Below are 27,572 nucleotides of genomic sequence, written 5' to 3' on the forward strand. Positions count from 1 at the left end.
TACATAAACTCTAAATTCACAATTCAGCCAGGTTTCAGAGTGGCAGTCGTGTTAGTCTGTATTCGCAAAAGAAAAGGAGTACTCGTGGCACCTTAGAGATTAACAAATTTATTTGAGCATAAGCTTTCGCTCACGAAAGCTTATGCTCAAATAAATGTGTTAGTCTCTAAGGTGCCACAAGTACTCCTTTTCTTTTACAATTCAGGCAAGAAATCAAAGAGCAAAAAGAGGGGTTGGAATATTTAGGGCTGCACTTAGGAGTCCTTCCACTCAGTTTTGCACATTCTTAAGGTGAAAAACTAACAGACACTCTACTAGCCAGATGTCTTAAGGTATGAACATATGTAATGCATTTAATCAAGCCTCCACACCCTGCCCCGCACCACGTTTGTCAGCTTGTAGTATTTGGGACTGGACAGCATCAGAGCCTTTTTTCCTTGCCAGATAACTGGAAGATGTTAGATACTGAAAACCCACTCTGTAATTTCCTGATCACAGGAAAGGGTCATGGAGATGGAATTATCACCTTGCTCCGTAAGAGAGAGAGAGCAAGCATTTATTGCATTTGGGCTGCAGAAAAAGTTGGGGAGTGTGAGAATTCCACTTATATACCTCTCTCTGTAGTCAAAGACTAATATCACTGGCAGCCAGTGTTTTAAAGCTGTCAGCCAGTATGGTATATTGCCTGCCTTGTCCATAGCCCTCCAGCCTTTCCATATCAATGCCCAGCAAAGGCTCTTTACAGCCATAGAAATCTAGCACAATCCTCTGGGGAAAAAAACAAGAAACAGTAAGGCGAGTCCAAGAGATGGAAAGACTTCAATGGAGTTACTTTGGGTTGACATCACTGTGAGTGTTCTCAGACGTTAGCTTGACATTCATGTATTGCCTGGGACAGAGCATGAGATTTCTGTTGTATGTTTGTTTTCCTTATTCTTAATTCTTGTTCTAATTCCTTGTCCATCTGAAAGTCTGCACATGAAATAGGGAGATAAATGCTCAGGCCAAATTGGAGATCAGGCTGCTTAGCAGTTCTGAAATTCAAGCCACTTATTTCAGTGCTAAATATAGTGTTAGGTCCCTAATTTAAGCACCCACATCTGAAAGTTTTGGCTCCCCTTTTTGTGTCCAAGAAAAATGGCTCAGCACATTGCATTCCAATTCATTGTAAGCTGGGGAGAACACAAGAATCACGAACATTGACATCAGGGATCTCAAAGGAACTTGTTTTACTTCCAGCAGCAAGGGACAGAGCAACTTTATGAATCTAGCTAAAATGCTCCCAGGACCAACAGAGCGGGATTCCAAAGTGAGGTATATTTAATTGAAACCAATCGAGGAAGCCTGACTCGTGTAATCTCACTTGGTCAGAGATGTCCAGAAAATTAGGATGAGTCAGGAGTCTGAAAGGGTAAAAAAAGAAAACCGTGCGCTTGCTGAGTACTTGATTTCTCTTCTCTCCAATATTTTTCTGCCCTGACTGTTAGCCACACAGAGTCTATCTGAGATCTCAACAAGTGTACCAGCAACTGTAAGTGTTGGTAAACTCTGTATCTCTTGTAACCAAATGTTATGCCGTAGTAACAAAACATTTAGGAATGTGTTGTTTCCTGAATAAAAATCCAGCTTTGTTTCCGGTACCCTCAGTTGTACTGGCCTTTCATAGAGCATAAATGAATGCATTGACTCTGATTTGCCTCTCACTTATAATGGTGTGAATCAGGAACAATCCCACTGAAGTAAATGGAGATAGTCCTGTTTTACACCAGCATGAGAGGAGAATCAAGCCCTATATTCCTCTTTGATTGCAGTTCCTCAGGGAGTTCATTGTGGATGCCCCTTGAAGGCACATCTGTGAAGTGTCCCCACAGGTGTTTGTTTCTCATTCAACTGCTCAGCTAGGACAATGTATCATTGCAGATCCAGTTCCAAAAGGATCTCCTTGTTTTAAGTTCATGACCTGTCAGGAAGTTTGCATTGCTGTAGTGACATTTTGGACATCCAGTAGTTTTCTGGCTGCATCGTAAGAGTGACAGCAGATTGGACATGATGGGGAAATGGATCTTTGCAATAAATAAAATGCATGGTTGGTGGCCTGCCATTTGTGGATCACCGTACTGTACTGAGTGACTCCATTTTCTGCTTTGTAAAGCCCCGCTCCAGGTGAAGGACAATACTAGAAAAGATACACAGGACAAGGCAACTTTTAAGAGAAAGGTGTTTGAACAGTATATTATAAATGAGGACACTGATTGATTCTGGGAGTAAGGGGACATTAAAAGATACTGTGAAAATGGCAAAAAGTTTGGGCGAGCCCAGAATGAAGTTTGAGGGAGGAAATGCAGCCTATGGGGTCATCGGATATGTCTCTTTCACCCCCCACCACACGCACTGAATGGTAAACTGCTGGTAAGGACAAACCTACACAGCAAGCAATTTCTCTTAATCTACTAAGAGACATCCAAGCACAAGTAAGCAGGAGTATAGGGACGTAGGGATTGCCCTACTGGATGAGACCAGTTGTCCACCTAGTCCAGTATCCTGTCTCTGACAATGGTGAGACCTACTGATTCTTAGGAAAGCACAGAAAACCCTGCAATAAGCAGTTATGCCACCGGGGGAAATTTCTTCCTAATCCCCAACAGTCACAATTGCCCTGTGCCTTGGTGCATGGGAGTTCATATCCTTTTAAAACTCTTGTTTATTATTAATTATGGTGAATTAATTATTATAGCTGTGTGCATTTATTTTATGAATCGTATGGGAATAAGATCTATCAGACTCCTCATAAGTGTATTTTATTTATGTATTACACACACCTATCCCATGTTGGCCTGGTTATCAGCATTTTTTTAAATAATGGAACTGTATGGTTTGATCTTAGTGAATTATCACTTTTGAGATAAACTTCATTGCTTTAAGTAGGACAATTCAATACAGGCACTTCTTCAATAGTGCTGTGATGCAGTGTAGCAATCTCTCTATGCTGGTCAGTACTGGAGCTGTACTTTCAGATTCTAATTGGGCCTAATTGGGCCATTAAAGTGGGGGGCCCACTTTGCCGCAGGGGGACCTTTGAATGACATTTTGCCTTACAATGGTACAAGGGCATCTGAAGTTCTCTGGTGTGCATCACCTCTTGAGAAGATCTGCTCTACTGCCAGTGCAGTGGGGTTGGTGGGAACTGGAGGCCAGGACCAGGGCCCTGCCTCTTCCTGACCCAATCTGAGGTAGTGGGAGGGAGCAGTCGCTGTACTAAGGAGAGCATTGTGACCCCAGTTGTGTCTGGAGATACAAATGGGGAGAAGATCCCTTGTGCTCTTCCACCACTTGCAGATCCATGCAAGGTCCAGGCACAATCTGATCAGCTTTAAAAGTAAAATTTTATTACACTAGTCATTGATTCTCTGCTTCACCACAGGATGGCACCATTGCCTTCTTAGAGATGCATAGCACAGAAAGGAATAGCACATAGACATGGCATTCATGAGAGTTGTAAAATAAAAGCATTTACTCCACAGCCTCACCATCAGCCATCACTTGTGCATTCTGCACATTTTTCCATCCATTTGAAATTCAACGAAGAATCATGCTACTTGTATGCTTCATTTGTTCCAGGCAGCCCCTGGCCCACATGCTTTCCTGGGTCATTTCCTGAAAGCCAGAGAGGTAGGCATCTGCTAAAGAGGTCAAGAAGATCATTTCTTATTGTTATGCGACATTGTATGATAGGGATGCAAGAGTCATTGAGATACATGATCCTAATCTATGCCACTATCATTCCATGATTATGAAACACACTACCAACAACACAGCACACCCCTCTGTGTACCTCTTTTCCTGCCATGACTCAGATGTGGGAAATGATACAGGAAAGGAGAGAGGAAACATGGTTTCCCAAATTGAGAGACACCATAAAACTAGGTGATTTAAAATGATGATGCCTTTAGGGTAATAATATTTTTGTATGGAGAGATAACAGCAGGATTGTGTGGTTCTCAAATGAGGGCTGCCCTTCATAACAATTGGTTGAAGATGTGTTTCATAATCAAAGATCCCCAAATTCCACCCAAAGAACAAGAGGGTTTGAGCAATCTCTAATTGTGAGGTATGGTCTCATTTTGGTTTATAACATCACCAGACATCAAAGACTGACCACAATGTTCACAGCAAGGAGTATGCTTTGGTGACATACAAGAAAAAGCGATGCCACTTAAAATGTGGTGTGGGCTTTAAATTCACATCAGATAGAAAATATTCGGAAAGAATGTTATATACATGTATTTCTTTTTTGATTAATAATTATACGGAATACACTGAAAAACTGAGAGGCTGTGTTTTCACTTAATAAGTGAAAGAGTAATCTAAGCCAACTAACTGTTGGGTTTTCTAGTTGAAAACAGAATGAAATAATGATTCAGTGGAGCAGTCCATCATTAACCTACCTCAGTCTATCTGATGTTAAGGGAAAGCAAACAAACTGACCCAAACTTTTCTGCGGCTTGTTTGCAAAGTTCATGAAAATCAAACTCATGCTCTGACCCTTGAAATAAATAAAATACAGGGCACTGTTTTCAATTAAGGTTTAGTTAGTATTTCTGAAAATGTCCTGTTTCCACACTCGTGGCTTTGGGGCTGGAGTTGGGTGAATAAATCCCTCCAGTCAATCTTTCCCCTGAGTGGAATTCAAGGATTCATTAGAAACAAGCAAAAGGAAAAGTAAGCACTGTCTGTAACACATATGTGGACAAAGAAATGGGAGACCAAGAGTTTATTTAGACACATATCTAATAACATGCAATAAGGAGGCAAGATGAAGCATGGTTTTGATCACAAGAGACTGGACAAGATTCTGATCTATACCAGTATTATGTCATTACAACAGCATTAAGTTCAGCTAACTTACTCCTGATTTAGATCAACAGGCTCTGCACTACCGGGGAGGCAAAGGGGACATTTGCCACCCTAAACGATCTTCAAGGGCCTCACATTATAGTCAGAAAGGCAAAAATATATACTAAGTTATCCAATGTAAAGCAGTAGAACAGCAGCAGATTGGAGAGTATTAGTCCTTCATATCAATTATAAGTCAGAAGATACTGACACGGAAGCTAAATTTTTCTTTTTGAAACTCTTAAAAACTGACTAACTGAAAGGTCTCAAAATGTAATTGTAAACAGGGAATCCACATCAAGTGGGTGTCTTTCCAATAAGGGTGCTGCATGGATTAGTTTTTGTCCCTACACTATTTAACATTTTTATCAGTGACCTGGAAGAAAACATAAAATCATTATTGATAAAATTTGCAGATGACACAAAAATTGGGGGTATAATAAAAAAATAAGAGGACAGGTCTGATACAGAGTAATCTGGATCACTTGGTAAGCTGAGTGTGGGCAAACAATATGCATTTTAATACAGCTAAATGTAAATATATACATCTAGGAATAAAGACTGTAGGCCACACATACAGGATGAGGGACATTATCTTGGGAAGCAGAGACTCTGAGAAAGGTTTGGGGGTCGAGGTGGATAAGCAGCTGATCAAGTAGGAGCAGAGAGGTTATTTTACATCTGTATTTGGTTCCCTGCAACTGCTGCTGGTGTACTGCATCTAATTCTAGTGTTCACAATTCAAGAAGGATGTCGATAAATTGGAAACGGTTCAAAGAAGATCAATGAGAATGATGAAAGGATTAGAAAACATCCTTTGTAGTGATAGACTTAAGGAGTTTAATTTATTTAGCTTAACGAAGAGAAGGTTAAAGGCTGACTTGATCACAATTTATTACCATATACACAGGAACAAATATTTGATAATGAGTTCTTTAATCTAGCAGACAAAGGTGTAACACAATCCTGAATCTATGAAAATCTGAGATTTTCCAGGAGTCTAACTAGCTCCCAGACTCCTGGAAAGTTGTTTGTTTTTTAAATAGCAACACCCAGGGGCCCCAAAATACCCATTCATCTCCCCCACAATAATCAGAGTCTAGAACTGACTCTGAATATCAGTTAAGCAGCTAGCTTTTCCCCTAGGTTCAGTAGGAATGGAGAATCAGGCCCATTAATTGAATGGGATATATGCACATGCTTAACCCTAACAGCTAATCTACCTCATACTCATTTTCTGCAGAGATGATTTTGAGGCACAAAGCCTGGGTTCAGATTTGAACTCCCCTAGGATCTGTGGGTGTTTGCATTCCGGTTTTAGGCTCACTAGAGAGACAGGGACCGGCAGTGAAGTTCTGATCCACTTCCTGATCCAAAACATCTCAGAATTCAGAGGCATTGGCACAGCTATTTTGGCGTGTGCACATTCCTACTATCCTGGGTAATTACATTTTTGGTTTGCAAATTTTTCCATTTGGGTTTATTTTATGAGGAGGAAGAAAAAATGAGCAGGCAACAGAATTATTAATTTTTGCACATGGAGAATTTCACAAATGTAATCCAGATATTCTAAATGAGAAGAGTTATAGCATTGAGGTAATCACCCTGGAGCTTACTGCATCACCCCACGGATCTTTTAGCTCAGGAAACATCCAGGCCATCTGTCAAGCTCTTCTCCCCACTCAGAAGTTTGACGATAAGCCAGGTTTCCAGTTGACTGCAGATGTTCTAAAAAGGGATGTCATTTTTGCCAAAAAGGTTAACAAATAGGCTCCCATGAAGAATTCGTTCTCTCCCTGCTTGAGAAGATGTCTCTCTCCTTCGAGTCAAAGGTAGGTGTCTTAATGAAGCAAGAGGACCCCCTGCCATAGGCTTCACTGTTGATTTCACTCTGCAGACTAGGAGAGGAGCTTCTGCCTCAAGCCATCTCTCACCTCTTGAAAATACCACATGCATTAAAAAAATAGAGGGGAAAACATGAGTTCTAAGAAGATCAGATGACAGTTTATCAGAGATTTAAATCAATTGTTGTAGATGTAATAGAAAAACAGCTGTCTTCAGCAACAGCTTAGTGTGCAGTTCTGCTCAGGAATCCTAGGGAAGGCTGTGGACCTTCATCAGCCCTTCCGTTCTCCTCTCCACTCCTGTGGGAGGATGGACAAATGGATCTCAGCAAGAAAATAGATTAGAGCAATCAATGCTTCAACACCAGGGCAAGCCAGTCACCACATGCTCTGACTGGGTTACCGGCTGCCCATTCAGCAGTCTTGAATGCTGGTCTACAGGGCATTTAGGCAGCTGCATGTTCTGACCAGCCACCCAGTGACTTGTGAACAGTTGCTGGAACTCAAAGCTCAACAACAGCAGAGGACTCCAGTCCTGGGACCTGATTGGTTCCCTGTTTCTATTTAAACCAAGCAGAGGCACCGAAAGTTGTCCAATCTACTGGATTTGTCCCTGCATAGGACTGCCTTTCCTGTGCTACCTGCTCCTGCTGCCTGACACTGACCTCCCAGTATCCTGTCCTAGCTTACCTCTTGACCCCGATTCCCAGTGTACCCTCTGGCCAGTCTCAGATTCTGGTATCCAGATCTGGCTTGACTCCTGCTCTGACCACATTCCAGTTGTGACAATTACAAGAGCCCCACAAGTAACCTGTCATCAGCAACCAGGGAGGTCTCCTCACACCATGAGAGGATGGGCTTTTGCTGGCTCCTTTCAGGAGGTGACCATACTGACAAGGGACTTGGGCTTCCAAAGACGTGGGGTTATTCTACGAGAGAGTGAGGGTCACAGGTCATTGGAGCCATGTATAAAGGTAGGGGTATGGCTGAAGCAGAACCCTTTAGCTTCTGCAAGTCTACTGGGCCAATGAATGTGCTGCACATGGATTCCCTAAACACTGTTCTTACCCCAGTAACACCTAATGCCATGGAAATCTCTCCAACAGTGCTGGTTCATGTGAGACGCTCGTGTGCTTGTGTGATACACTGCTCACACAATAATATTTCCCCCCAGGGCTTCCCTGTGTTCAGATCATGGGGATTCCATGTGGAAAGAGCCACAGACACCAGTTTCTCTCCTTCTTCAAACTTGAGAATTTGATAAGTAAAGAAGCCTGTCGGCCATAATCGATGCCTGTTAATCCTCGTTGACTTCTTCAGACCCTTCCCTAAGAAAAAGAGTGGAAAGCCTAAAAGAAATATTTTTAAAAGGTGCTTTCCTCCTCTGTGAAGAGGAGTGAGAAGAGGTGTCCTTGTCCTCAGCCTCCTCCTGTATGAATCTGGTTTGAACGCTAGGAAGGGGATGGTTACTAAGGATGCAAACAATCCCTCTTCTACATGCAAATCTCAAGTCCCAACCATGCTCCTATTAGTTTATTCCTGCTACATTATTTCACAATATTTATTTGGAAGCAACAAACAAACACATCTATTTCCAGCATTTTGTTGGTTCAGCAAAGTTTTTGCAGAATGGAAACCAGGTGCCTTTGGGCCAGTTTAATGCAGGATTTGGCTCTTGCAGAACTAACCTGGTTTCTGGACAAAGGCAACCCTGCTTATTGTTTGTACCAGTGAATGGCTGAGCAAAGATGTCTCTCTGGCTTTGTGGTTCTGGTATTGCTTAGCATTTATTCTCTCTGCAATTTGCTTAGAAGACTTTATTTTTCTAGATGAAGAGATTGCAGATGGGCAAGCTGCAAATGTCAATTCATCATTAAACATCCATGGTCTGTAAATGTGCTCATGTGTTTTAATTTGCACGAGATATTTTGAGCAGATAAAGGGTGAAATTTTCGAAAAGGAGAGAGATTTTTTTCCTTTTAATTTGAATGACTAAACAGTATTTTTATTTATTATATTTATCGACTTTGAATTTTAATGCTGAGGTTGAGTGATACTTACCAGCTCCCCCTTATTCACAGATAAATGATGTGTGAGGAGATAATAGAACAATGGGATACAGAATCGCTGGTTTTCTACAGTCCTGATACAGAAATCCAGGCACTTAGCACAATTCATTGTAAAGTTCAAGGGCAAATAAAGAATAAAATAAAGTCCCTTCCATATGGTAAAACGTGCACACAAAAGCCCTATTTCCAGCTCCCCAAGTCCGCTCTTTGCTTGCTTACAGAATGCAAAAGCCTTTTCGATCAGCCTCGATTTCTCAGCTGTTACTGCTGGTAAAAGGAGGTGGCCAAGCTGAATTACAATTATTCTTACTATGTAGCTGACAGCCCGGTGCCTCTGCACAACAGCTGAGCTCAGCCAGAATCTGCACTTCAACTACTGATTACTCATCTCCTGCCAACAGACAGGATTCCTCAGGGCCTTACTGCTGTCCTGGGAGTTTCTGGCACCCATATTCTCAGTCTAGAGGCCAGAGGATATGTATTGGCTGAGACTCACAAGTCATGGCATGGTCAGACTTCATTGCAAGTGATGTTCTCAATAAAGAGTGTGCATTCGATCATATATATGATTACCCGGCATTATTACTAATAAAAGACATGGGCCTGAGATTAACATCATACATATGCAATGTGTGTGTGAGAGAGAGACAGAAGTAAACACACACGTCTATAGTATGTGCCTGGAGAGTATATTTAGTAGGCTAGACTACAGAGGCTATGTGATGTATTGGAATGAGCACTGAAACCAGTAGTGCCCAAGCTCTGATCCCTGCCCTGCTGCTGACTTTCTATGTAGCCTTAAAGAAGTGTTTAAATCTCCCTGTATCTCTGTTTCCTCATCTGTAAAATAGGATGATGATGATCCTTTTTGCCCACTTCAGAAGGGTGCTCTCAGGCTTAAATAATTAATGGGTAAGGCCCTACTTGAAATGGGGGATGGTTGTCAAAAAATTGCGGCTGCGTTGCAGAGAAGCCATGGAAAATTGCGGAAAAGCAGGAGTGGACCTTGTTATTTGCGGTAATAAAGTCCATTATTCCTTTGTTGTTATTTCCTGTTGTCAGCCACCTGGGGTTGAGAGCAGGAACACGGGGCTCACAGCTGCAGAAATTGTGGATTCCACAATATTAGGCTTCTCTGCGGTTTTGACAGTGGGAGCACACCGTGCATGGGGCTGAGAGCAGGTGCACCGGCCACCTGGGGCTGGCAGCAGGGGCTCCAGGCTGTCAGCAGCTGCCCTGAGGTGTCAGTGTGGGCTCCTGCTCTCAGCCCCATGGTGGTCGGGGCACCTGCTCTCAGTCCCGTGCACAGTGGGGTTCCCACTGCCAAAACTGCGAGAAGCCTAATATTGTGGAATCCACAATTTCTGCAGTACCTCAAGTTAAGTAGGGCCTTATTAATGGGCCATATTCAAAGATGAATCTGAGTTAGGCTAGGGGGAGTCTAAGACAGTGTAAGTGACCCCTTCTTCCTGCCCCCAATGTGTGTATTACACCTACTTATATGCCCTTAGATTTACAGTAGGTATTTACTCACACCAATTTATTAACATGTAATCTATAAATCCCTTTACGCATCACTTCTGAATTTGGCATGCTGAGTCTAAACTGGTGTAACTCACAGATCAAGGGGCCAGAAGAGTGGAGTGTATCAAGGGAACAACTAACATTAGAACACGGAAAGAATATTTAAGTTAAATATCTTACTGTAAGTTACACCTTCTCCCAGCTGGCCAAATTTATGAGTGCAATTGTATGGTAGGGTTGCTTATGATGATAGGGGGCTTCGCTCAGTAGCCTGGAAGTTCACTCGCAGTTTGTGTCTTATGTTCTTAAAAACGCAGGCTTTGGGATTTCAGCTGGCCACTGGCAGGTGTCAGGAAGGGATTCTTTTCCCCTAATATATTCTGGTGGTTGTTTTTTGCTTCTTTTTGGTTTTTAAATCTCCTTCCTCTGAAGCATCAGGAGTGGCTGCGGCTGGAGATGTGACTCTGGATGGAGAAGGCCCAGGCTCTGATGTGACACTGAGCATTCTCTCTCTCAGCTGCTTGGCTGGATAGTTCTTGCTCATGTGCTCAGGGTCTAACTGATTGCCATTTGTGGGTTTGGGAAGGGATTTTCCTCAGGTCAGATTGGCAGTGACCTTGGGGTTTTCTCACCTTCCTCTGCAGCTTGTGGGTGCGGGTCACTTGCCTGGATTATCTGGTATCTCATTTAAGTATTTCCCTGGCACTGTGGGGGCCTCAAGTACTGGTGCACCTTGGTCCCTCCTATTCTCTTCCTGTGGCTCCAATCGAGTCTCCTGTGGGCGGTAACACTTTGGTCTAATTGTGGTTGTTGGATGTCGTGTGCAGGCGACGGGTGATGGTGGTGGCCTGTGATATACAGGAACTCAGACTAGATGATCTGCCGGTCCCTTCTGCCCTTAAATTCTGACTCATGCAAATTAAAACACACGTAAATTACACCACTCATTCACACATCAGTAAGTGAGTGGCTCATTGACTTTAAGGCCAGAAGGGACCAGCAGGCCACAGAATCTCGCCCACCCTGTATTAGGCCCATAACTTTTGTCTGAATTACTGAAGTCCTCAAATCATGATTTAAAGACTTCAAGTTACAGAGAATTCACCATTTACTCTAGTTCAAATCAGCAAGTGACCTATGCCCTACACTGCAGAGCGAGTCAAAAAAACCCAGATCTCTTCCATTCCGACCTGGGGAAAATTCCTTGCTGACCCCGACTATGGTGATCAGTTGGACCCTGAGCATCTTGGCAAGACCCACCAGCCAGATACCTGTGAGAGAAGTCTCTGTAGTAACTCAGAGATCTCCCCCTCTAGTGTCTCATCTCCAGCCATTGGAGACATTTGCTAATCGCTAATGGCTCAGCCACTGTAGGCAGTCTCATCACGCCATCCTCTCCATACATTTATCAAGCTCAATCTTACTACTACCCTTGGAAGGCTGTTCCTGAACTTCACTCCTCTGATGGTTAGAAACCTTTGTCTAATTTCAGGCCTAATCTTATTGATGGCCATCTTATATCCGTTTGTTCTTGTGCCAACATTGGCCCTTAACTTAAATAACTCCTCTTCCTCCCTGGTAATTATCCCTCTGATATATTTATAGAGAGCAATCATATCTCCGCTCAGCCTTCGTTTGGTTAGGCTAGATAAGCCAGGCTCCTTAAGTCTCCTTTTGTAAGGTAGGTTCTCCATTTTGCCAATCATCCTAGTAGCCCTTAGGGAATCTAGTAAGAGTTAAATTTTACACCACCATACACATCACTTCTGGACCCGACCCACGTTTGTAAAGGATTTTATAAGTGTTTATAATAGGGTGACACATTTTTGGCGCCTGCATAAGGATGCAGGTTTCTTTTATTGAGTCAGCCTGATGTCAGGAGTTTGAACCCTGCAAAGAAATGCAAAAGTATTCTTAGTCTAAGATTATATCAGGTGGGTCTAGTTTCCCACAATTTAGAAATATAAAAGGGGTAAGAGCCATCTGGAGGCAGAAGGAATTAGGGGTAATAACAAAGTAGATCTGCTGGGAAACCCGAAAAACAGCCAAGCTATTTCTGTTAACAATAAAGGCAATGCTCAGAAAGGGGCTACATTGGACCTTATCCAGTGTATATATTCTGGAGCCAGGTGGGAGTTCCACCTACTTACAATGCTAGGAATTGTTAGTGCTTGGACAAAATTTGATCTAAGTGCTATGAATGCTAATTCTCATAGCATACCTGAGAAGCAGGTACTTTTTATCATCTGCATTTTTTACAGATGGGGAAACGGAGAGACAGTTCTGCCTTTTGTTTCAGGTGTGGTGTCAGAGCTCAAAAACAACAAATAATAAGTCTTTCACCAAAGCCAGAGAAGGCATCATTTTCAGAGTTGGAATTAACACTCAAGCAGCTGGCTCACAGTTCTGATATCTGCCAACTTAGTCACACATCCTCCTCTCTTGATTGGCGATAGGAAAGCTGGGCTTGTGGTTAAGGTACTGGAGTGGGACTGAGGAGATCTAACTGTAGTTTCTGGCTGTGTGACCTTGATCAAATCACTTAATCTCAGTTCTCCATAACATGTGTATTTTCCTTCCTTACTCTTATATTTGTCTGTCTTGTGTATGTAGATTATAAACACTTTGGCGCAGGGACCTTTTCCTTACTATATATGTTTGAACAGAGCCTAGCACAATGGATCCTCAGTCTAGTGTAATACCCCTACTAAGAATACTAACAAAGGACATGAGTCTGAACCTCAAAATTTAGAACAGAAGCCAATTTTGGAAGACCCTCAAAGTACAGGAGGGCTTAGATTGAAGGTTTTGGTTCAAGCCCATCTCTACTGCTGACATATAGAAACTGTGATAGAAGCACACCATGCAACAATGGTTAAAGTCATAGACTATATGCTGGCATGCTGTAACATACCATTATTTGTCTGGAGTAGTAAATGGGGCCTTTGGGTTTTGTTGAGGTTTTAGCAATGAGCTGGATAAACTGAAGGACATGCCAATATGTCATTTTCATTTGAAAGCTCTTGATTTCTGTCCTGTAGAAGATATTTGCCTGGAATAATTAATGTGACTGATACAGCAACCTTTGTTGGACTCTTTGTGATTACATGGATATAAGGATGTGTATTTACTGGAGACATATCTCTTGTAACAATAAATGCATTTCTGTATTAGCCCATTGTCATGATCTCTTAGCTATAAGAAAGGTTGTTCAGGCCTCTTCATACAGAATGCATTATCAGTGTTACAAAATGGTGACTGATGGTACTTAGCTGGGGAAGCATCTTGCATTTCCAGCCTGAGTGTGACATGATCCCTTCTGATGGCTTTGATGGGATTTTCCTTTCCTGTATTTAATATTTCTTTGGGAAAGAATCCTTTAAATCCATCTTACATTCTGCAGGAGTTTTGTGAGTGTCTGGGAATCATGTAATCAGTTGGTAATTTCAAATTATGCTTTACTTTAGGAGAGGCTTTTCTATTCATGGAACTCAAAGAGCTTTCTAAACACTGCACAGTACAGTCAATAGGCAACGTCATCGGAGGAACACCTGGCTGTCCTGGAAAGTGGATGTTCTGGAAACCCATCCAGTATGACCTGGATTGATCACATGCAGTTGGGTCAGCTAAAAACATACTGACAATTTCTGGAGGGTTATGTCTGCAGTGATTTTCACAGGATTCAGCAAGCTTTGCAAATCTACCTTTCAGGATTTTGAAGTGAAATGCCGGGTTATTAGCTACCATGGAACTTTGCTTGTGTAACCCAGCTGCTGAGTGTGACAACACTCAGGACCTGGTGCTAGATCTGTCCATTCAATGTGTTTTTTTCACCCTGCAGGGAACTTCTTTTCAGCTGGGAAGGATGGGAAGGATTTGTTAGTTGTGGGGGATTTGTGTCTGCAATAGGGGCAAGGACCAGTGCACAGTTTAGCATGAGAGGCATTCTTCTTGTGGGTTGACGTTTATTTTAATGCTTCACCCACAATTGGCTATGATGATGATCGTGCTTTTAACCAAGACGCTATGGGCTATATTGTCTCCTATGTGGGTTAATCCTGTGAAGGTGACTGGAAACAAAATGAATTTGTGCCCACAGTGTTCTTTCCATTATTTTATCACAGGACAGTGAGGTTTACCTCCTTTCCCACAGCTGCTGTGGGATTTTAGCATATGGATACCATGATCATCCCTCAAGACACAAGTAGATCTCTGGGGAGCTATCAAAGGTCAAGACCATCCGTACAGAAACTTTATCTCTCTGAATCTCCTCCAAGTCATACCTGGCCCTCCCCAGCCTCCGTGGTATAATGATTCCAATTGAGCTGAACTGTTGTGGTTTCTCCTACTTGATGCTGCCCCATCAGAGTATGCAAGAGGAGGTACCCTATATTTATGGTGAACCATGCACCAAAAAGTCTTCCTACCCTCTGTTTTTCCCAATCCACTGATCTCAAGGCTTGAACACTCTCCACAGAGGAGATTTTGCTGGGGTTGGAGGAACGGTGAAGCAATGCTGTGGAAGGAAGGCAGAAAGCCATGTCTCTATAACACCGATGATTAAATAACATTAAGGAGGGCATAGTCCCTATAAAAATAAATCTCAAATGGTATGTTGTAAAAGACTGCCAATTCCAAATCAGTTATTAGCTCAGTGGACTGGGTACAGAACAGCTTAACTTTGTAGCTCTCATAAGAATAGTTCCTTCAGGTGCAATCTGTTCCTTTGAAGAACCATGTTAATGGTTCTTGCTATAGGACCAAGACTTTCAAAAGTGACTAGTGGCCAACTGGAGACAAAATAGAGCCTTTATTCTCATAAACTGCTTAATCCCCATCCTTGGAAAACCACAGGGCTCCAAAACAAAAGAGGCAACCAAAATCACTAGTTACTTTTGAAAGACTTGGCATAGGTGTTTGAAAGCTTTGACAGAAGAGCTCAAGGATGAAATTTTCAAAGAAGGCACAGGGATTTAAAAATAAAATTAATGGAAGATGTATCAAAGCACCATGGCTTGCTTTGAAATATCAACCCCAGGCTTCCTCCTAAAGCAAATTAGCAGTGAAAGTTTTAATTGCACTATCAAAAGTTTGTCTAGAATCCTCATCCAGAGCAGACAGACCTCAGATAATTGTCAGTTTAAATCAGATGCTGATTGTAAAATGTATCACGCTTGGAGGAAGTTCTTTGGAATAGCAAGGATGTGAGGGTGGAGGTGTGCTGGCAGAGCTGAGCGGGGACCTTAGATTGGAATAGCTGGTAGTGTTGTAAATGAGGGAGTTTAGATGCATTGTACTGATGTATTGGGTTTACGTGCCTATGGGGAAGCTTGCACAGCAGCAAATCACAATATGCTTCCCACCTGCTGATCTTTCCCTCACTTTCAAAAGCATCAGAATCACTCCCAACATGCAATAAAGAACTTCACTAGGGACAAAAGCAGCATCTCTAGCCAGATTTAATTACACAGCAGAAAGATCCAATGTTTGCTGCTTTGGGTAAAGATAATTCACCTAATTTAGAATAGGAAATTTAATCTGAGGAGCTAAATTTAACCTTCCTTTTTATCTAAATGAATTTATTGATAGGAAGAAAGCAGATGTATTCCCAGTTTCTCAATCACTTACCCTGTCTGAAGTGATTTAGCTAATGGAGCCACAGGGCTTGATTTCTTTTCTAACATAAGCTGGTATTAATCAGTAGTAATGCCATCCAGGCCAATGGAATTGTACCAGTGTACAACCACTATAAGCAAGATCCAAATCAGGTCTAAAGATACATCAAGGTATTCCTAGAAATGGGTGTCATTCATCTGCCATAGTTGGTTTGCTCAGTGATGTCTCTGGGGCCAGATCCTGATCTCAATTGCACTGGAGTAAATCCAGAATAATTCCATTGAGATCTGTGAGTTTACTCTTGACATCAACATAACTTCAACGTCAACATAAAAGAATTTTGCCCAAGGACTCTTCATCATCACTGACGCTGGCTATGGAGATGTTTTGTTTCTCCAATAGTGGCTGGATGAAAGAAGAACCAATAGACAAAAAGTGCCTAGGTATCCATAGAATCATTTGAGGTACCATGCAGGATGAGTGTTGCTATCATCAGCAAGAGAAATTGTGTCTCTCAGTCAGTGGCAAGTGCCTGGTATCAGGCTGGAGCGAATACTGGTTCTGCTTAATTTTTTAGCATTTTAAAAAGGAAATGTATATTGCATAAAAAGCTTGTAATGGAGTCCCAAGCAGGTGTGTGCATTTTATTGTACTTCATCTTTTCAGTGCAGTGTGTGTGGTTTCTAGGGCTATAAAGTGATTTAAAAAATGAATTGCCATTCATCCAACGATTAATTGCACTGTTAAACAATAATAGAATACCATTTATTTAAATATTTTTGGATGTTTTATACCTTTTCAAATATATTGATTTCAATTACAACAGAATACAAAGAATACAGTGCTCAATTTATATTTATTTTTGATTACAAGTATTTGCATTGTAAAGAAACCAAACAAAATAGTATTTTTCAATTCACCTAATACAAGTACTGGAGTGCAATCTCTTTATCATGAAAGTTGAACTTACAAATGTAGAATTATGTACAAAAACAACTGCATTCAAAAACAAAACAATGTAAAATTTTAGAGCCTGCAAGTCCACTCAGGCCCACTTCAGCCAATCGCTCAGACAAACAGGTTTGGTGACAATTTGTAGGAGATAATGCTGCCCGCTTCTTGTTTACAACGTCACCTGAAAGTGAGAACAGGCGTTCGCATGGCACTGTTGTAGCTGGCACCGTGAATTATTTACATTTGAAATGTGCTAAAAATTCATGTGTCCCTTCATGCTTCAACCACCATACCAAGGGACATGTGTCCATGCTGATGACAGGTTCTGCTTTATAACAATCCAAAGCAGAGCGTACCGACGCATGTTCCTTTCCATCATCTGAGACAGATGCCACCAGCAGAAGGTTGATTTTCTTTTTCGGTGCTTTGGGTTCTGTAGTTTCCGTATCTGAGTGTCGATCTTTTAAGACTTCTGAAAGCATGCTCCACACCTTATCCCTCTCATATTTTGGACAGCACTTCAGATTCTTAAACCTTGGGTCGAGTGCTGTAGCTATTTTTAGAAATCTGACATTGGTAGCGTCTTTGCGTTTTGTCAAATCAGCTGTGACAGTGCTCTTAAAACGAACATGTGCTGGGTCATCATCCGAGACTGCTCGAACATGAAATATATGCAGAATGTGGGTAACACAGACCAGGGGACGTACAATTCTCCACCAAGGAGTTCAGTCCCAAATTTAATTAATGCCTTATTTTTTTAACGAGTATCATCAGCATGGAAGCATGTCATCTGGAATGGTGGCCGAAGAATGAAGGGGCATATGAATGTTTAGCATATCTGGCATATAAATTCCTTGCAACGCGGCTACAAAAGTGCCATGCGAATGCCTGTTCTCACTTTCAGGTGACATTGTAAACAAGATGTGGGCAGCATTATCTCCTACAAATTTTAACCAAACTTGTTTGTCTGAGCGATTGGCTGAAGTAGGACTGAGTGGACTTGTAGGTGCTCAAGTTTTACATTGTTTTATTTTTGAATGCATTTATTTTTTGTACATAATTCTACATTTGTAAGTTCCATACTCATGATAAAGAAATTGCACTACAGCATTTGTATTAAGTGAATTGAAAAATACTATTTCTTTTGTTTTTTACAGTGCAAATATTTGTAATATAAAAATAAATATAAAGTGAGCACTGTACACTTTGTATTCTGTGTTGTAATTGAAATCGATATATTTGAAAATGTAGAAAACATCCAAAAATATTTAATACATTTCAATTGGTATTCTATTGTTTAACCGTGCGATTAATCGCGATTAATTTACTTAATCATGATTAATTTTTTTGAGTTAATCACGTGAATTAACTGCGATTAATTGACAGCCCTAGTGGTTTCATGTGTGCAGAAAGCTATGATCCAAAGAAGCTATTCTAGATCCTATCCCCTGCCTCAGAATTGTCCACATGCAGCCTCATTTAACTCAAGATCAGTACAATGAGAGGCATTATGAGTCAATTGGCTGGTTGGGTTATATCTCTCTGTCTTTGCACTTTGTATTGGCCCATCACCATCATACCTGAGTGCCTTAGAGACAATGGACCATTTGGAATTATTGGTTTATTATCTATCAAGGCACTCAAGCATCACAGCATACCGTATTCTGTTCTTCTAGCCTTTATTTTTCTCATTCTATGCCTCATGTTTTAAATGAAAATATTTAATGCTTATATAATGATTCCTACCTTCAGAGCACTCTTTCAAACATTAATTAATTAATCCTCACAACAGCCATTTGATGTAGGTAAGACATTTATTAGCCCCATTTGATAGATGGGAAAACTGTGGCATAGAGACATTAAGGGCTGGATCAGGCTGGAGAAGAAGCAGGCAAGGAGAAGGCTCAAGAAGTTTCAACCTCCTCTTGCATCCTGTGCAGGGGCCAACCAAACCCCGCCTGCGGATCACAGGTCCTGCTCTTTCCTACTGTCTCCATGAGCACTAGTTTCCTGAAAGGAGACAGTGTGAGAATGAAGCTGTGCCCTTATCTCCACCACTCCTCACCAGTGGTCTAGCTGAGCATATAATGGGGGAGGCTCACTGCAACCTTGCCAAGGGTTTGGCTGAATCAAACAGAGTCTGATTGCAACATAGCTCAAACCCTTCCAAGGCACAAATCAGCACATGGGAAATTGTTTAAATCCACACACCAAACCGGTGGCAGAGTCAGGATTAGAACACAGGAATGCCAGGTGTCCACACCAAGGCTTAATCCAGAGTCATGGTGCCTCCGTGTAGAAAAGGACCAGGAACCAGATTCTGCAATGCCATTCATATGATTTGTTTGTTTCCATTCCGGGGGGAAATTAAAACTGGTCCCTGCAGTGTGCTATAGTTTTAAGAGGCAAAGGGAATGACAAATGACAGCCACATTCATATTAGGGAATAACCTTTTGTCATTGGGTACAGTAATGTAGTCTACAGAAGTTATAGCAAAGCAAACAAGCAAACCATTTAGGTCATTTGTTAAAGCACTGCCTCTTCCCTCTCTGGGCAGATGCCACTGGAAAAAAGTATTGACCAAAGCGACTTTATCTGTGTCCAGTTTGTTTTGTCTATAAAATTAGTTTTCATGTGACTGTGATACCAGTGGGATGTGCCAGATTGGCTGGAAATAGAAGCCAGTTATTATCTCCAGAACCGGCACCGTGCAGGCAGCTCTACCTTTATTTGGAGAGACCTCCTCTAGGGGGTGAGAAGATTGTTTTATTTCCAGGGTTGGGACATACTGAGACTGCAATGATCATGTTGGTTTTCTGGTGTAGACACCTGACAGAGATCACCAAGTCTTTCCTCAGAGCAGCCAGTGGATTGTAATGGCTCTTGGTTATTTTGGCCTCAAATGACAGAAATCTGACATGTTTGGCTGTTGTGAAGTTTCTGCTGCATTGGAATAAAAATAGTTTGGGATTTACCCAGAACCACATCTGTTGGGGTGATTTGGATCAAATGACTCCACTCTGTAACCTTCTGTAATTTAAGGGAATTTGGACTCATGATTCTGGATTAGGTCCGGATATTAATAAACCAGCGATGTTGGTTAGGATACAGGAAATATAGCTCACCATTCAAAATGCTAAACTTTTATTTAGTTTAAGGTTAATCAGATCAACTATCAGCAAAACCTCAGATCCCACTTGGACATATGCATCGATGACACAGAAACACTAGGGTGAGATTTCTAAAGATTGCTGTGGAAATATGTATTATAATTTTACGCACAGCTACCCATATTTTAGCTATTCCCTTAGATTACCTGTAAGAGCTGCCACATGGCTCAGACCAGTGGTTCATGTACTCCAGTACCCCATCTCTAAGAGTGGCCAGTGCCAGATGAGATGGTTTAGCAAAAGGTGCAAGAAACCCCACAGTGAACAGTTATGGAAAAGTTTACTTACAGAGATGTTCTTACTCCTGTTAGTTAGTGGTCAGTTTATGCTAGGTACTCAGCATGAGGGTTTATATCCTGTATGCACCTAAAAAATAGCTTAGTCGTGGATGTTCTGTAACACAGAAAAATGATATGGGGCAAAAAAAGATGCAGATCCATTGAGCACAATTCTCTTTTCACTTACACTGGTGTAAATCAGGATGAACTAGTGTAAAAACATCAGAGAAGAATCAGGCTCCTCTGCCTATTGTCAACTCTGCCTTTCTTTTCCTTACTTTCTTGACACAAAAGTCCAAACTGGTTGCACATTATAGGATTGCAGCCATTCCCCCCCTGCAACTGAAACCCTATAAGACTGCTACATAACCCTAAGTGCATTTTTTTTTCCAAATTGGGGCTAGATGATTAGTGCTTTCCAGATGATTAGATCATATGAAGTCAATGGGAGCTTTGCCTAAAAATGCAGAAGGCAATGACTTCAAGATTTGTCCCATTAACTCCACCCCACCCCTGCTATTAATGTAACCAGAACTGGAATGAATCTGTTCTTTTTGTTTATAATACAGATTAAACTTTAAACTGAGAATTGATCATCAGGGTGAAAAACACTGAGGCAAAGTTACCATTTCAGGGGTGCACAAGGCACTAGGACCTAGGAGAAGTCTCATCCACCCTGGCAGGAATTTCTTGCTTGGAGCTCAGACAACAAAGGCAGAGTGAGACTGGTTTTCTTTCTCTCAGCATCTCCACCCTACGAGCTGAAAACCGGTGAGTAGCGCTTTAGAGTGATTTCCATGCAGAAAGTAACAGATGTCACATACAAAGGGAAAAGAGAAACCTCTTTCTTTTTGTACATTACAGCATCTGCAGTTTCCAAAAAACCTTAAAACCTCTGATTCATGTTTAAAGTTGCTTGCATATTTCATTGTTTTATGCATGACATTAAAATACATATCTCACAATCTGCACTGCTGAAAAAATATGTGCAACTCGCTGTTTATGTAAAAACTGCCTGCAAAACCCGCTACTGCTTTGCTACATGTTAGAGACAATAAGATCTTCCCTGGGTCATGGTGAAATTGTAAAATACTGAAAAAGGGACTGGCTCCCAAAAATCTGATGGGTGGGAGAATGATAGCAACAGTTTTTCCTAGGGTTTGTACCTGATTGCTGAGCCATTGGATTTTAATCCCATTCCTGTTTTGTATGAACACACTGTTACCATATGTGAGTTGCATATTAATAGTTTTGCCCAGAGTGACAGCTTTGCAAGGTTTCCCATTTTATAGGGTTGGGGTTTGTTCTTTTGGTACTAAGTTCAGTTTAAAGAGAACACAAAAATCACTGATCATTGGGTTTGATCTCCAATTCAGCGCAATCTCTGTATTTTGCCCATAAAACTGCCTCTCTCTTTCCCACTGTAATACATTACAGATCAGAACAATGAAAGGTGTGCTTGCCGTGGTGTGATGTGAATACTTTGACAGGGACAATTTCCACAATTAAATCACTTCCTTAAGGGTAGGGGGAATAAAACAACAAACAAAAAGACCCAATTTTTTTTCTTCCTATTACCAGAAACAAACCTAGGAAGAGTTCATGAATTGACAATTGTTTATCGAACTCTCATTTCAATGAAAAAATTTTCAGTCATTTCTTCTTGGAAATGTAGGATGGTGTCAGAAAGTGATTGATGGGCTGGGAGGGGGCAGCTGGGTGGGGGGAGTTTAGTATCTGGTTGCTAGCCTTTATTGAACAGACTGTCACAAAGAAACTGGCTACTCCCATGTAACCGTTCTTTCGTAAATACCAGTTTATTCTCATTTTAAACATTCAGATACTCTTGCTCCTTATGCAAATCTACAGATTGAAACCTACCTCATTGGGATCTGCTTGTTCTCTGCTGCCAGGGAAAGTCTCCCAAGGCTCGGGAGGTTTAATTAATTGCCAGCCTTTGTTGTTTGGGTGGGATTTTTGTTTTTTTGTTTGTAATTTTCATGCATCAGCCCAAAGTCTCAATTCACTACACTTCAAAACTGCACAGAACTTAAATGTGCTAAAACCAGGCTGCTATTTAAAAACACATTTCCCTCCCTGCAATGGGTGGATCATTTCCAAAAATGCCCCTACCTCCTCCAGCCCCAGAATTGATATGAAGCTAGATCAGGGTAGGACATGGGTCACTTTGAATATAAACTGCTTCTGTTCATTCAAAGAAAAGCCAAGGTCTAGTGGGTATGTAATTTCTGTCTGGATTTGGGGCTCGATCAGTCTAATATCTCATATGCATTCCTTCCTCCCCATTCCCCTCCACTCAGCTTCAGATCTTTAGGGTTCACCAAACTATGGAACTTGATTTTGGACACTTTGACGAAAGAGATAAGACGTCCAGAAACATGCGAGGCTCACGTATGAATGGATTGCCCAGCCCCACTCACAGTGCTCACTGTAGCTTCTACCGAACCAGGACCTTACAGGCACTGAGTAATGAGAAGAAAGCAAAGAAGGTGCGTTTCTATCGCAATGGGGACCGCTACTTCAAGGGGATTGTGTATGCCGTGTCCTCCGACCGCTTCCGAAGCTTTGATGCTTTGCTGGCTGACCTGACCCGTTCTCTGTCTGATAACATTAACCTGCCTCAGGGAGTTCGCTACATCTACACCATCGATGGGACCAGAAAGATTGGGAGCATGGATGAACTGGAAGAAGGTAATTAGCATGATATGCTGATGGCTTTATGGTGCAGTGAGGAGGGGTTTGGGGAGGGGAAATTAATCTGCACCATTCAGATGTGACTCTAAGGTCACATTTCTTTGGCATTCAATAGATGATACTGTCATGTCCGCTGTATTGTGTATCTATTGAATGCCTACCCAGAGCTTTGGGGAGGTGACTGTAGGCAGTTTTATTGCTCTAAAAAAATAAAATAAAAAATACAAATAAAAAGATGAGGCAATTGGATATAAAATTTGTGTGTGTCTGTCTGAAGGGAGTGTACCTGCCTGTCTGCTTGAGAGGTGTGGAGGACGGTGGGGGAGTCTCTGGAGGGATGATTCGGTAAATATGTACATAGGGATAGGCATGTCTGTAGGGGTGTGTCTGAGTGGGGGGAGCTGGGTCTGTAGGGGCATGTCTGTGCATTGGGGGGATGTGTGCCGTGTGTCTCTAGGGGCGAGCCTCTGCATTGAGGAGGATGTATGCAGTGTGTCTGTGCAGTGGCAAAATGTGAGCAGTGTGTCTGTGTGTTGGGGAGGCATGTCTGCGCAGTGTATGTAGGGGCGTGTGTGTGCAATGGGAAGGATGTACGCAGTGTCTGTAGGGGCGTGTCTGTGGGTTGGCAGTGTGTGTGCGCAGTATCTAGGGGCATGTCTGTAAATTAGGTGGGTGTGCGCACGTTGGGGCGGATGTGCGCAGTGTCTGTAGGAGCGTGTCTGCACAGTGGGGGGGAGGATGTATGCGGTGTCTGTAGAGGCGTGTCTGCTCAGTGGGGGGATGTGTACAGTGTCTGTAAGGCGTGTGTGTGCAATGGGAGGGATGTGTGCAGTGTCTGTAGAGGTGTGTCTGCGCAGTGGGGGGATGTGTGCAGTGTCTGTAGGGGCGTGTCTGTGCAGTGGGGGGATGTGCGCAGTGTCTGTAAGGCGTGTGTGCGCAATGGGAGGGATGTGTGCAGTGTCTGTAGGAGCGTGTCTGCGCAGTGGGGGGATGTGCGCAGTGTTGGGGCATGTCTGCACAATGGGGGGATGTGTGCAGTGTCTGTAGGGGCGTGTCTGCGCAGTGGGGGGATGTGCGCAGTGACTGTAGGAGTGTGTCTACACACTGGGCGGATGTGCGCAGTGTCTGTAGAGGCGTGTGTGTGCAATGGGAGGGATGTGTGCAGTGTCTGTAGGGTCGTATCTGCACAGTGGGGGATGTGTGCAGTGTCTGTAGGGGCGTGTCTGCGCAGTGGGGGGATGTGTGCAGTGTCTGTAGGGGCGTGTCTGTGCAGTGGGGCGGATGTGCGCAGTGTCTGTAAGGCGTGTGTGTGCAATGGGAGGGATGTGTGCAGTGTCTGTAGGGTCGTGTCTGCACAGTGGGGGATGTGTGCAGTGTCTGTAGGGGCGTGTCTGCGCAGTGGGGGGATGTGTGCAGTGTCTGTAGGGGCGTGTCTGTGCAGTGGGGCGGATGTGCGCAGTGTCTGTAAGGCGTGTGTGTGCAATGGGAGGGATGTGTGCAGTGTCTGTAGGGGCGTGTCTGCACAGTGGGGGGATGTGCGCAGTGTTGGGGCATGTCTGCACGGGGGGGATCTGTGCAGTGTCTGTAGGGGCATCTCTGCGCAGTGGGGGGATGTGCGCAGTGTTGGTGCATGTCTGCACAGTGGGGAGATGTGCGCAGTGTCTGTAGGGGCGTGTCTGCGCAGTGGGGGGATGTGCGCAGTGTTGGTGCATGTCTGCACAGTGGGGAGATGTGCGCAGTGTCTGTAGGGGCGTGTCTGTGCAGTGGGGTGGATGTGCGCAGTGTCTGTAAGGCATGTGTGTGCAATGGGAGGGATGTGTGCAGTGTCTGTAGGGGCGTGTCTGCGCAGTGGGGGGATGTGTGCAGTGTCTGTAGGAGCGTGTCTACGCACTGGGGGGATGTGTACAGTGTCTGTAAGGTGTGTGTGCACAGTGGGGGATGTGTGCAGTGTCTGTAGGGGCGTGTCTGCGCAGTGGGGGGATGTGCGCAGTGTCTGTAGGGGCGTGTCTGCGCAGTGGGGGGATGTGCGCAGTGTCTGTAAGGCATGTGTGTGCAATGGGAGGGATGTGCGCAGTGTCTGTAGGGGCGTGTCTGCGCAGTGGGGGGATGTGCGCAGTGTTGGGGCGTGTCTGCACAATGGGGGGATGTGCGCAGTGTCTGTAGGGGCGTGTCTGCGTAGTGGGGGGATGTGCGCAGTGTTGGGGCGTGTCTGCGCAGTGGGGGGATGTGCGCAGTGTTGGGGCGTGTCTACGCACTGGGGGATGTGTGCAGTGTCTGTAGGGGCATGTCTGCGCAGTGAGGGGATGTGCGCAGTGTCTGTAGGGGCGTGTCTGCGCAGTGGGGGATGTGTGCAGTGTCTGTAGGGGCGTGTCTGCGCAGTGGGGGGATGTGCGCAGTGTTGGGGCGTGTCTACGCACTGGGGGATGTGTGCAGTGTCTGTAGGGGCATGTCTGCGCAGTGAGGGGATGTGCGCAGTGTCTGTAGGGGCGTGTCTGCGCAGTGAGGGGATGTGCGCAGTGTCTGTAGGAGCGTGTCTACGCACTGGGGGGATGTGCGCAGTGTCTGTAAGGCGTGTGTGTGCAATGGGAGGGATGTGTGCAGTGTCTGTAGGGGCGTGTCTGCGCAGTGGGGGGGATGTGCACAGTGTTGGGGCATATCTGCACAGTGGGGGGATATGCGCAGTGTCTGTTAGGGTGTGTCTGCACAGTGGGGGGATGTGCGCAGTGTCTGTAGGGGCGTGTCTGCGCAGTGGGGGGATGTGCGCAGTGTCTGTAGGGGCTTGTCTGCGCAGTGGGGGGATGTGTGCAGTGTCTGTAGGAGCGTGTCTACGCACTGGGGGGATGTGTACAGTGTCTGTAAGGCGTGTGTGTGCAATGGGAGGGATGTGTGCAGTGTCTGTAGGGGCGTGTCTGCGCAGTGAGGGGATGTGCGCAGTGTCTGTAGGGGCGTGTCTGCGCAGTGAGGGGATGTGCGCAGTGTTGGGGCGTGTCTGCACAATGGGGGGATGTGTGCAGTGTCTGTAGGGGCGTGTCTGCGCAGTGGGGGGATGTGCGCAGTGTTGGGGCGTGTCTACGCACTGGGGGATGTGCGCAGTGTCTGTAGGGGCTTGTCTGCGCAGTGAGGGGATGTGTGCAGTGTCTGTAGGAGCGTGTCTACGCACTGGGGGGATGTGTACAGTGTCTGTAAGGCGTGTGTGTGCAATGGGAGGGATGTGTGCAGTGTCTGTAGGGGCGTGTCTGCACAGTGGGGGGGATGTGCACAGTGTTGGGGCATGTCTGCACAGTGGGGGGGTATGCGCAGTGTCTGTTAGGGTGTATCTGCACAGTGGGGGGATGTGTGCAGTGTCTGTAGGGGCGTGTCTGTGCGTTGGGGGATGTGCACAGTGTCTATAGGGGCATGTCTCTGGGCTGAGGGGGATGTGCGCCGTATGTTTGCAGGGGTGTGTCTCTGCACTGAGGAGGATGTGCGCCATGTGTTTATAGGGGCGTGTCTGTGGATTGTGGGTTGTGTGGACAGTGTGTCTGTAGGGGTGTGTCTGTGGGTTGGGGTGTGTGTGGACATTTGTGTAGTGTGTGTATCTGTGCAAGAATGTGTCCATGGACACTAACGGCTATTTTAGTGGTCCATGGTAGGCCTTGGTGCCTGTTTGTGTGTCAGTTATCTATGGAATTGTTGGAATTGCAGACTATTCCAAACTGTTTCCAAAACTGAGATTCAGGATGAAACCTGGTCAACTCAGAACTTGGGCAGGTTGTTCAGTTTGCTCTCAGTACACCGGAGTTATTTTGGCCCCATGAGTTATCTCTGACCCAATGGCTGCCATCTTGAATGATGTCACACTCTGGAGACAAAGCCGCCTGGAGTCAAGACAGGAAATAATATCATTACATGGTCAGAGCTTTATTTCAGTCCCAGGAGCAATGCCATGGGGAGGGAGCGAGGGGTGTCTGCAGGTGACGTAGTTGTGTATAATGAATGAAGAGCACACCCGCAGTGATTCTTGTGCTCTCTTCTCAATTAGAAATTCAGACACTTGGTTCTTTCTTTTCTGGATTCACCGAGTTGAAGCTATTTTGATATTGTTAGGAAGCATGTTGGCTGGCATTTTCATTCAAACAGACCTTCTGGCTCATTTGATGAGACTATAGGAAAGTCACGAGGCCCCTTCCTTTTATTAGGAAACAACAGATTTTAATGAATAAGACACTGGCCTGCACATTAGGAAGAGGTTGGTTCTGTGCTGAGCTTTCCCTGTGATTCATTGTGGGACCTTTTGGAAGGCGCTACCCCCCACACCCTGCATCTGAATTTTATTTATTGTAACTCTCCCATTTTCAATAATAGCTACATAAAAAGGAAACTTCACATTTCCTGTTCCGTTGGTTTCTCTCTTACGTGTCCTGTTTCTGCAGTGGAGTAGAAGCAAATATCCCTGCCTTTTAATTTTTTTAAATCATTTTGTATGGTCTTCACTGTGCTGCAAGCAGGAATGTTACCCAGCTCCTGGA

At 43.9% G+C, this 27,572-nt stretch overlaps 1 protein-coding gene across 5 annotated transcripts in view; it reads left to right on the forward strand.

The window, feature by feature from the left end:
• DCX (doublecortin) overlaps window positions 1-27,572 on the forward strand; it is a 195,659-nt gene that overhangs the window by 60,180 nt on the left and 107,907 nt on the right. For 4 of the 5 annotated variants that reach the window (XM_073361180.2, XM_073361173.2, XM_073361174.2 and 1 more), the window contains 2 exons: window positions 20,919-21,120; window positions 22,671-23,061. In XM_073361180.2, coding sequence (XP_073217281.1) covers window positions 22,698-23,061 — 364 coding nt within the window. In that variant the 5' untranslated portion in view covers window positions 20,919-21,120; window positions 22,671-22,697. The remainder of the gene's footprint in view (window positions 1-20,918; window positions 21,121-22,670; window positions 23,062-27,572) is intronic. The other variant, XM_073361177.2, reaches the window with a different exon arrangement.

The sequence above is a fragment of the Lepidochelys kempii genome, chromosome 9 (assembly GCF_965140285.1).
Source record: "Lepidochelys kempii isolate rLepKem1 chromosome 9, rLepKem1.hap1, whole genome shotgun sequence".
NCBI classification, from domain to species: domain Eukaryota; kingdom Metazoa; phylum Chordata; order Testudines; family Cheloniidae; genus Lepidochelys; species Lepidochelys kempii.